An 11738-nucleotide genomic window follows, 5' to 3' on the forward strand; every position below is an offset into this window, starting at 1 on the left:
AAAGAAGGCTATTTATGGGTTGAAACAAGCCCCGAGAGCTTGGAATGTTCGGATTGACATGTACTTCAAAGCAGCGAATTTAATCAAGTGTCCATATGAGCATGCACTCTATATCAAAGTTCAAGGTAAAGATATTTTGATTGTATGCTTGTATGTCGATGACTTGATTTTTACAGGGAACAATCCAAGCATGTTTGAGGAATTCAAGAAGGATATGACAATGGAATTTGAAATGACCGACATGGGGCTTATGGCATATTATCTCGGAATTGAAGTAAAACAAGGAAACAAAGGAATTTTTATTACTCAAGAAAGTTATGCCAAAGACCTCCTCAAGAAGTTCAAGATGGATGATGTTAATCCAGTTGGTACTCCTATGGAATGCGGCATAAAGTTGAGTAAGGATGAAGAGGGAGAAAAAGTTGATCCAACCCTCTATAAAAGTCTTGTTGGAAGTTTGCGCTATGTAACTTGTACAAGACCAAACATTCTCTATGCCGTTGGAGTCGTGAGTCGGTACATGGAAGCTCCAACAACTACTCACTTCAAGTCTGCGAAGAGGATTCTTCGATATATCCAAGGTACGACAAGCTATGGCCTATACTACTCCATTTCTAACGATTACAAGCTTGTTGGATATAGTGATAGCGATTGGAGTGGAGATATGGATGACCGAAAGAGCACAAGTGGATTTGTGTTCCACATGGGAGACACAGCCTTTACTTGGATGTCCAAGAAGCATCCTATTGTCACTTTGTCTACATGTGAAGCAGAGTATGTAGCTGCAACTTCATGTGTTTGCCATACTGTTTGGCTACGCAACCTATTGAAGGAGTTAAGCTTGCCACAAGTGGAGCCGACAAAGATTTTCGTAGACAACAAGTCGGCAATAGCATTAGCAAAAAACCCAGTCTTCCATGATCGAAGTAAGCACATCCACACCCGTTACCATTACATTAGAGAATGCATCAGCAACAAGGATGTGCAAATGGAATATGTGAAGACACATGATCAGGTAGCAGATATCTTCACAAAACTGCTGAAGAAAGAAGTCTTTATGAAGTTGAGAAGTTTGCTTGGAGTACAAAATCAAGTTTAAGAGGGGGTGTTGGAATATAAATTGATTTTGTATGTTGGACCTAAAAGATAAAAGCCCAATATTAGCAAGGCCCAAATAGCATTCTAGAAAATCCTATCTAGAAGGATTCTAGAATGTTCCACAAAAATATCTAGAGATGTTTATCCATAAGATGTCTCTAGATAAGTTTAGAATTATAGGAATGTTTTAGAAAGTTCTAGAGAATAAATTATAACCCTTAGATGAATGTTGTGGTGGCAAGATCCTAACCATTGGTTAAGGAGGTGTCATTGGTATAAATAGGGGATGATTGTATCATTTAAAAACAGGCCAAAAAAGTTTAGAAGCACTCAATACAAGCCTTTCCTCTTCTCTAAAAATCTTCCAACCTCTCCCAATCTTAAACACTTCCTTCTAGCCTTTAAAGTTTTTCCCAACAATATATTGGTAAAGGTGGTTCTGGTAATTTTGTGAAGATGATTCACAATGGTATTGAATATGGTGATATGCAGCTGATTGCATAGGCTTATGATGTCGTGAAGTCAATCGGAAAGTTGTCAAATGAGAAACTACAGAGTGTCTTCTCATAATGGAATAGAGGTGAACTTCTGAGTTTCCTGATTGAAAATCATTGCAGATATATTTGGAATTAAGGATGATTAAAGAGATGAGTACATATTTGGAATTAAGGATGATAAAAGAGATGAGTATCTTGTTGACAAAGTTCTAGACAAAACTGACATGAAGGGCACTGGTTAGTGTACTATTCAGTAAGTTGTAGATATATTCTTAAACGAATGTGAATGCTCATGGATGGACGACAATCCTTTGTCTTTCAATGGAGGTTGATATTCATAATCAACGTATATTCACGTCAGTAAGAACAAAAGAGGAATTGAGAGATGCAGAAGGTGACAGAGAAATTAACTCTTTTTAATTAAATACACACTCATATATATATATATATATATATATATATATATATATATATATATATATATATATATATATATATATATAGATTTTAAATTATAAGTTATTTTCAATTTTTCTCATATCTCACACTTTCGACTTTAAATTAATCTTTAATGTTTATAATTTTTCAATTCATTATAATAAAATTATAAATAATTTAGTTCATGATCATAAAATTTTGATGTCTCTATCATAATGGTATTAAATTTTATATTTTTCTTCTATTTTTCATTAATTTTTTTACAAATTATAACAATAATAATAATAATAATAATAATAATAATAATAATAATAATAATAATAATAATAACAATAAATTGTTCTCAATTATACTTAATATTTTATAAAATTTATTTACACAGAAATTATCTTTTATTATGTTATTTCTCCCTAAAAAAATTAAAATTAATCTCAATATTTTAATTAATTACATTAAATTGCTTTACTTTATTATAAAAAAAATTTAAAAAAGAATTCTTCCCTTTTTCTAAGAAAATTGTAAAAGAAAATAAAAAAATTATTACTATTATATAATTTGTTTAATTCTTCTTCAAGTTAGATGTGTTTTCCTTGGTTTTTAAATCTTTATGTTGTTATGTAAGATTAACTTATTATAGTACTAACTCGTTTATGTTGGAGGAAGTAGTCCTAGTCAGGAAATTGATTGTGTAGCTTTGTTCTTTTAGTTTTTAATAAATTTTTAATTTTATTCCTGTCAACTTTTATAATAATTTTCTTCTTCTCATCAATAATGTGTGTAATTTTCATTCTTCGAAAGGTAAAGTTATAACAATGTTTGTTAGGAAAAGTGAATTCACGTCGAGTTGTAAATAATTATTTCATTCAAGGATTTTATCTAACGAGTTTTGTTAAAATCTAATTATTATTTAAGCAAAGTTTAAAAAACATTATCAACATGTATCATTTGTAATTAAAAATTTCGATAACATTATAAAAAAATTAAATATAAATTATAAAAATTGAAACCACGAATACTAAAAAAAATGTGTTCCACAATGGACGAAAAAAAATCATTTAATCATTTAATAAAAGAAATTATGTTGGATAAATAAACTTCCAATTTTAAAAGTAAAAAATGGTACTTCAATCACATAGCTTCTTTAGAGTAAAATCTAAAAAGTTTTCTTAAATGAAGGTAAATTTGCACCGAATTTGATAAAATTCCCTCACATTACTATTATTCTATTATGCATGTTTATACACTACAAATCTTTGTTGACTTTCTACTTTTAGGAGTATTTATGGGACATGTGGTTGGATGGATACACACTTCATTTCACCCTCAATGCATTTGTATGGTTAAAACTCTTTTCAACTCCAAAATGGAACGGTACACTCACTGCACCTTTAATAGTTTTTAGTAACAAGTTTTTAAGAAAACATCTTACAGTAATGAACGTTACTCTAAATAAGATATATAAAATACCGTGACAATTTATTTTAAAATGATATAACTGCAGATGAACATAACTTGTTCTCCAAAACATTCTTTAAAAATGTTATTTAAAGTGTAACACGTTTTAAAAAATATATTGGTACTTTGGTTATTAATCACGCTTTAATATATATATATATATATATATATATATATATATATATATAAATTTTAAATGTAACAAACATATTAATATTAATATATTTCACTATTACATTACATTAGTAAAAATATGTGTCTGTGGATAAAATTTATGATAAATAAATGGATTTTCACTAATGCAGAAAGGGGATTTTCACTAGTACAGAAAGGGGGATTTTCACTAGTGCAGAAAGGGCGTCTGTTCTTTTGCTTTTTGACGTTCGACCTGTACCCGACGTCTTTGTGAGTGACGTTAGTCAGACGTCCGTTGTGTCAAGTCCGACGTCTATATAGACGTCCGTTGTGTCAGGTCTGACGTCTATAGAGACGTCCGAGGCACACACCCCGACGTCTATAAAGACGTCCGATGAAGCCACCCCGGACGTCTATATGCCTAAACGGGTTGTTTAGGGATTAGGAGGTTTGGACGTCGGTTTGTGCACTGCCATACGTCTATAGACGTCCGTCAGTGCACTAACCGACGTCTACTGGGCATTTTTTTTAAAAAAATCAATTTATTTTTGCATTAAAACCACACCTGAAAAGTAGAAAATTGTCCCAGAACAATATAGTATAGTATATCTTCGTTTCATATAAAGAAAGTTCTACTTAATGTACAAAATAATCCAATACCAAAACTATCAAGATATAAACTTAAACTAAAACTAAGCAATGTTCAACAACAAATAAAATTGTTCCTAACTCCATCTTTGTAGAAGATAAGTTGTCCACTCATGCCTTATCTGCCTCATTGTGTCCTCTGGTATAGGAGATGTACTCTTGAAGCGCTGCAAAATTAAAGAAAGATTCATTATGGTTTCATATATGTTTAAAGATGAATTTGATTTGTATTGTATTCAAGGTATGCATCATTACCTCATTCCAGTCATCTGTAATGACAGCTCGAATGATGGTCTTAATCCAACACATGACATAGAAGCCACATTCCCATGAATCCTGCTGCTGGTTACACTAAAATGACAAACTAAATAGTCAAGAATTTAGATCATTCAATAACATAGAAAATGAATAGAACTATAAATGACTTACAACCTTTGGATATAAAATTTGAACTAGTTGACCTCGAGATTTACCAATAACTCTGTACAGATTGAAAACACAAAGTAAAATTATCATAACTACATTTATCATAAAAGTTTAAGGTGAACATCAAATTCAAAGTCATTGCACGCAAACGGAACTCGTTTATAGTGCAAAACAACATTGCACGCAAACGGAACTGTTCCTGAACATGTGAATCAAACATGTCGACCCCTTCTTCCCACAACAATTTCAAATCATCAATTAAAGGTTTTAAGTAAACATCAATGTCATTTCCAGGTTGTCTAGGACCCGATATCATCATGGACAACATCACATATTTTCTCTTCATGCACAACATAGGAGAAAGATTGTAAATCATCAACATAACTTGCCATGAACTGTGTTTACTACTTAAGTTTCCATAAGGATTCATACCATCAGTTGCAAGTGCAAGTCTTAAGTTTCTTGGATCTGCACCAAATTCTGGAAATTTTTCATCAATCTTTTTCCATTGGGATGAATCAGCAGGGTGTCGAAGAAGATTATCGTACTTTCTTTCATCAAACTGTCATTTAAGGTTCTTTGCATCTTCTTTAACAGAAAACATACGTTTGAACCTAGGTATTATAGGCAAATACCACATCACCTTAGCAGGTGCACCATCATTACCTTCATCAGTAGTGTTTCTGTCATATTTCTTTTTAAAACGAGATAAACCACATGTTGGACAATACTTTAGCGAAGCAAACTCCTTTGTGTACAAAACACAATCATTAGGACAAGCATGTATCTTTTGATATTCAAGACCTATTGGACATAAAAAAAATTGCCTTGTAATTACGAATAGGTAGAGTATTATTTTCTAGAAGCATCTCCTTCAACAACTCCAACAACTCGGTGAAACTAAACAACTTTAAAGTTGCAGACAGACGTATAAAGTTCAAGCATCCGGGGAACAACAATTGCTCTGAATCATTTATAAGAGAATCATACAAATTAGCTCTTCCAAAATTATCTTCACTGACATCACATATCATGTCCTCTAAATGATCGTTCATCCATTCTTCCACATAATTTGTTCAACGTATTGTAAGAACTCCGAAACACCCTTGTCATATTCTTCAGTGATGTGACGTTCATTCATCCAGCTTCGATCCATTCTATGTTCGTAAAATCATCAGTTTAAGTTTTTAACTCTCACAAGGTTAGGCCCTACCCATTCAAAAAAATTATTTTTCATAATTTGCTAAGACACGTGCAAAGAAGTCTACATCATAAATTTGATAAGATTTCGGCAGCATTTCGCATTGATCTCCGAAATACATGAAATGAGAGTAGCCAACGATGACCACAATCAAATATGCATCCGGAGAACAACACAAATACTAAACCGAAATTTTATCAATCTTATCCATAAACTCCAACTTACATGTTATTGCAAATTATGAAAATTAATTTTCTCAAACTGTCCAATCGGACAATTCAAAATTTAACACAAACGATTAAAAGATTAATCGTTTGTGTTAAATTTCAAACGGGAACTAAGTGTCACTCAATGATTTGATACTTATAATCTACCATGAGAATTATAATAACACAACTAATACATGCATATTCAAAAGCCAATAACACATGCAGACCTTAAAGTCAAAAACATGCATACACAAAACCCAATAACATGCGTACAAAAAAATTATCAATGAAGAAGCTAACCTGAAAAGCAGATTCCAAATGAAATGGAGGGAAATTGAGGAGTGCACGACCTAAAACGTAGGCCAAAAACAGTCAAAAACGCCGCCCAAGAACACGCATGAAACTGCACCAAAACGCACCGAAAACAATTTTTAATCGGTTCAAATCAAAGATATTTCATCACAGAACAATTTAATCGGATTAAAAGTAAATTTAAACGGTCAAAACAGAGAAAACGCACCTAGAAATGCAATGTCGTAGAGTGAAATCGCAGGGAAGACGATGAACAGTGAGCGTAACTCCTCGCGGGTTCGCGTTTTAGTATAAATGGCACTAGACGTCCGGTACTGGAAGGCCCCGACGTTTATAATGTTATAGACGCCGGGGCCATAACTAATATGACGTGTTTTGGATTTAAATATTGATATTCGCTGGGGGGTTTAGACGTTCGTTGGAGGGGCCCCGACGTGTATAATAAATAGTATAGACGTTGGGGCCCCTCCACAACGGACGTGTAAGAGGCTGAAATAATTAACTCTTCAACTACCCTGTCAGCCGCTTAAACGTCCGTTGTGGAGGGGCCCCGACTTCTATAATATTATACACACGTCGGGGCCCCTCCAACGGACGTTTAAGAGGCTGAAGCAATTAACTCTTCAACTACCCTGTCAGCCGCTTAAATGTCCGTTGTGGAGGGGCCCTGACATGTATAATATTATAGACGTCGGGGCCCCTCCAACGGACGTTTAAGAGGCTGAAGCAATTAACTCTTCAACTACCCTGTCAGCCGCTTAAACATTCGTTGTGGAGGGGTCCCAACATCTATAATATTATACACGTCGGGGCCCCTCCACAACGGACGTTTAAGAGGCTGAAACAATTAACTCTTCAACTACCTCTCAGCCGCTTAAAACATCCGTTGCGGAGGGGCCCCAACGGCTATAATATCGGGGCCCTCCACAACGGACGTCTACAGTCAAACTTATTTACGAAAATGCCACCGGTCAATTATTTACGTTGATGTTTTCGTGGACGGACGTCTATTTGGTGACGTGAAAGGCAAATTTTGCACTAGTGTTTTATTATCTGTGGTAAATGATAGCAGATATTTTTAATTCTTTTATATTTAATTTATATTTTATTAAATTTGATTTAATTAAAAATAATAATTTAATTTAATTTTTATTTAATATTTATTATATTTTTTTATTTAAATTTTATTTTAAAAATTTATAAGATAATAAGTAAGTATTATCCATTTTAAACTGGTTGTCATCTCTAATATCATACAATATATTTATATTAATATTTAAATTTATTGATATTATATATTTATAGGGTTAAATATGTTTTTCGTCCCTTAAGTATCACACGATTTTGATTTTAGTCCCTACTCGAAACTTTGATGGTTTTTAGTCCTCATAGTTTTGAAACTCTTACTATTAGTCCTTAAAATTGGACGGCGTTAACTTTTAGTAGATGTGGCTAAATCGGTCACTCGGACTGGTGGTCGGTTGGCCTAGTGGGTTCTATTACAATCAACAGAACAATGCAATAGAAGCGCACTATATAAAAGACTGAACGGTTATGGTGGCGGGTGGTGTTCAATATATGAAAGACCGAACGATGTTGGAGAAAGACCGAATGATTATGGTGACGGGTGGAGAACAATATATGGAATAGGGACTAATAGTAAGAGTTTCAAAATTATGAAAACTAAAAACCATCAAAGTTTTGAATAGGGACAAAAATCAAAAATAATGTGAAAGGGACGAAAAACATATTTAACCCTAAATAAAATTAAAATGATAAAAAACAAACCTTTTAAATTTCTTATACTTTCTAAAAAGAATATTATCCATAATATATTCATACTTACATATTTCGAAGGCATCATAATAAAAATATCAAACAAAAGTTTTAAGTTTTTTTCATCCAGAATATATAATTTAAAAAAAAAATTTGATATTATGAAGTATTTATTCTGAAACTGTAAATTTCTAAAAGAGTTTAATATTTAGGTGAAATGTTTCTAAAAGCGTGAAACTAATAATTTTAATATTACAAAATTAATTGTTTGAATATATTGAAACTCCAAATATTTTGACACGTAAAACTATTTTTTTTAACATCCTATTATTAATAGGAACACGGTCAAAGAAAGGGTTAGTATGGATCCCAGCCATGTTCACATTTCCCTCGTGTTTTTACTTACAAAGACACAGACGCAGTGCAAGTGAGGGTTTGTTCTTGTTTTCTCCTCTGTTTCTGTATTACTGCCAAAGTTTGGTTGACGTGGCAAAGGATTCTACTGCCAAAGTTTCTCCTCTTGTTCAATTTCCATATTACAGATATGCCTTGAATTTTATTTTGCACCTACTTTAATTCCGAACCCTTCATCTCAGTTCTGAGTTTCCGCTGGGATTTCATCACCCATTATGAAATTCCTTAAAATCTTCAAATACAAACCCTTCAATCTTCGACCTTTCAATTCCCTCTCCCTCCCAACAACCGTTTCATCAATCACAGAATCCGAACTTCTAAATTCCATAGAATCTTCTCACTGGCATTTCATCAAACAGGCTGCGCCACACTACACTCCCTCTCTCATCTCCTCAACTCTAACCTCCCTCCGCCACAAACCCCAACTCGTCCTTCAGCTTTTATCCCATCTCAACGGCCATTCGCTCGACTTAACCACCTCTTCTCTTGCTGCTTGCATCCTCTGTCGCCTCCCATCTCCCAAACCCTCTATCAGCCTCTTACAGAGCCTCATTCTATCTTTCGCTGCCACCAACAAAACAATTTTCCATGAGTTGGAACTTTCCCTCGATCGCTTGGATGCCAAGACTAGTCTCATCTTTGACCTTCTGGTCAGGGCCTATTGTGAACTCAAGAAGCCCAATGAGGCCTTGGAGTGTTTCTACTTGATGAAGGAAAAGGGTGTTGAGCCTAACATTGAGACTTGTAATCAGATGTTGAGTCTGTTTTTGAGACTGAACAGGACTCAGATGGCTTGGGTTTTGTATGCTGAGATGTTTAGGATGAAGATAAAATGTAGTATGTACACTTTCAACATCATGGTTAATGTGCTATGCAAAGAAGGAAAGTTGAAGAAGGCAAAGGAGTTTATTGCGTACATGGAGGCTCTTGGGGTGAAGCCTAATGTTGTCACATATAACACTGTTATACATGGACACTGTTTGAGAGGGAAGTTCCAAATGGCCCGTGTGATCTTTCAAACAATGAAAGATAAAGGTCTTGAGCCTGATTGCTATACGTATAATTCTTTCATATCTGGGTTGTGTAAAGAAGGAAGACTTGAGGAGGCATCTGATTTACTTTGTAAAATGTTACAATTTGGTTTGGTTCCAAATGCAGTAACATATAATGCGTTGATTGATGGGTATTGCAACAAAGGGGATCTAGATAAGGCATTTGCATGTAGGGATGAGATGATAAGCAAAGGTGTAACGACAACTTTGGTTACATACAATTTGTTTATCCATGCACTGTTTATGGAAGGGAGGATGGGAGAAGCTGATAATATGATAAAAGAAATGAGAGAAAAAGGCATGAAGCCTGATGCTGTTACATATAACATATTGATTAATGGGTATTGCAGATGCGGGGATGCAAAGAGAGCCTTCAGTCTTCTTGATGAAATGGTGGGAAAAGGGATTCGGCCAACTTTGGTCACGTATACATCACTTATATATGTTCTGGGAAAAAGGAATAGAATGAAAGAAGCAGATGCCTTGTTTAATAAGGTTCAACAAGAAGGTCTGTTGGTAGATACTGTAATGTTTAACGCGTTGATCGATGGTCACTGTGCAAATGGTAATATTGATAGTGCATTTCAACTCTTGAAACAGATGGATAACATGAAGGTTCATCCTGATGAAATCACTTATAACACCTTGATGCAAGGATACTGCAGAGAGGGGAAAGTGGAAGAAGCTAGGAAGCTTCTTGATGAGATGAAGAGAAGGGGGATCAAACCTGACCACATTAGTTACAACACACTCATTAGTGGTTACAGCAAAAGAGGTGATATGAAGGATGCTTTTAGAGTTCGGGATGAAATGATGACTACAGGATTTGATCCTACAATTCTCACTTACAATGCTCTTATACAAGGATTGTGCAAAAATCGGGAAGGTGAGCATGCTGAAGAGCTCCTCAAAGAAATGGTAAGTAAAGGCATTACTCCTGACGACAGCACCTACCTATCTATAATTGAAGCGATGGAGAAAGTTGATGACCTTGAGGAAAATGTTGATAAATGAATTGAAGAGGAAAATAGTATTTCATGAGTTTGTGTGAACTTCTAGCACTGGAGTTTGGACACAAGTATATCAACATTCCTTGTTCTACAAGCTGAATCAAATATGTTTGAGTAACAAGTTAAAGAAGTTCTTGAAAAACTGTAGTTTTCCTTAGTCCACTTCTTTTGTATCAAGAGTATTACTTTTTACTTCATTAGTTATATTAGTTTTGTACCATATGGTTTACAAAATGTTTATTGATGATTTTGTTTGAAAAATGAAAATAATAGCTAATGATTGAGTTTGTCGGTCTTTGGTACAAAGTTATTGATAGGTACCCAAATTTTATTAACATGGTAAAGAATTCCAAGACAGGTTCTTGGATGATCTTCCTATGAAAACCAGACAGCTTGGTCTGTATCTAGTGACGGGTACACACAAATTCCAATTCTTTCGAGAGACCTTTCTCTCCCTTCCTTTTACTTACAATTTTCTCCAAAACTCCACTGAAAACTACCCCTATACAGATATATAATAGTCTGTTTACAACAACCCACCTCATAGAAAGTTATAACAATTACCCTTATTCCTTCTAACATATACTTTTCCCCCAAACCTATCAATACCCGTCCATGAAGATTCACCTTATCCTCAAGGTGAAAGCCTATGAAATAAGCAACATATAGAGCTGTTTATTTTTGAAAGTATGATTAGGCCCAAACTTCTCATCACACCTGAAGCATAAAGCCTTTTTTATCTTATCATGCAATTCTTCTAGGGACAATTTTCTAAACGGTGCCCCTCTTTGTTGAGTCCCAACAGGAGAACTATTGATGGAGCTCACAAAACCACTTCTCTCTCCATTTCCTCTGTTGGAGTTGGTAAAACTATTGATGAAGCTGCACAGTACCTTGGTGGTGACTCTAACCTTTTCTTGCACCATTTAAGCCTTCATCATTAACTCAGCAAGATTATTAGGCTCATACAACATAATCTCAGTCTTTATTTCTTCCTTCAAACATTTAAGAATATGCCAATCAAATAATCTTGTTGTATTCCTTTCAAGAATCCAACATATTGTTCA

At 34.2% G+C, this 11738-nt stretch overlaps 1 protein-coding gene across 1 annotated transcript; it reads left to right on the forward strand.

The window, feature by feature from the left end:
* Positions 1 to 8571: 8571 nt before the first annotated feature.
* On the forward strand, positions 8572 to 10891 carry LOC148197773 (uncharacterized). The gene has a single exon (XM_088115256.1). It carries the CDS (start codon positions 8825 to 8827, stop codon positions 10673 to 10675), a length of 1851 nt encoding a protein of 616 aa, XP_087971382.1. The 5' UTR covers positions 8572 to 8824; the 3' UTR covers positions 10676 to 10891.
* The last annotated feature ends 847 nt before the right edge of the window (positions 10892 to 11738 follow it).

This window comes from Vigna umbellata, chromosome 5 (genome assembly GCF_029865625.1).
Source record: "Vigna umbellata cultivar VRB3 chromosome 5, Vumbellata_1.0, whole genome shotgun sequence".
NCBI lineage: Eukaryota > Viridiplantae > Streptophyta > Magnoliopsida > Fabales > Fabaceae > Vigna > Vigna umbellata.

Coding starts and splice junctions, on each gene's coding strand:
- LOC148197773 (XM_088115256.1), top strand. CDS start 8,825: ATGAAATTCCTTAAAATCTTCAAATACAAACCCTTCAATCTTCGACCT.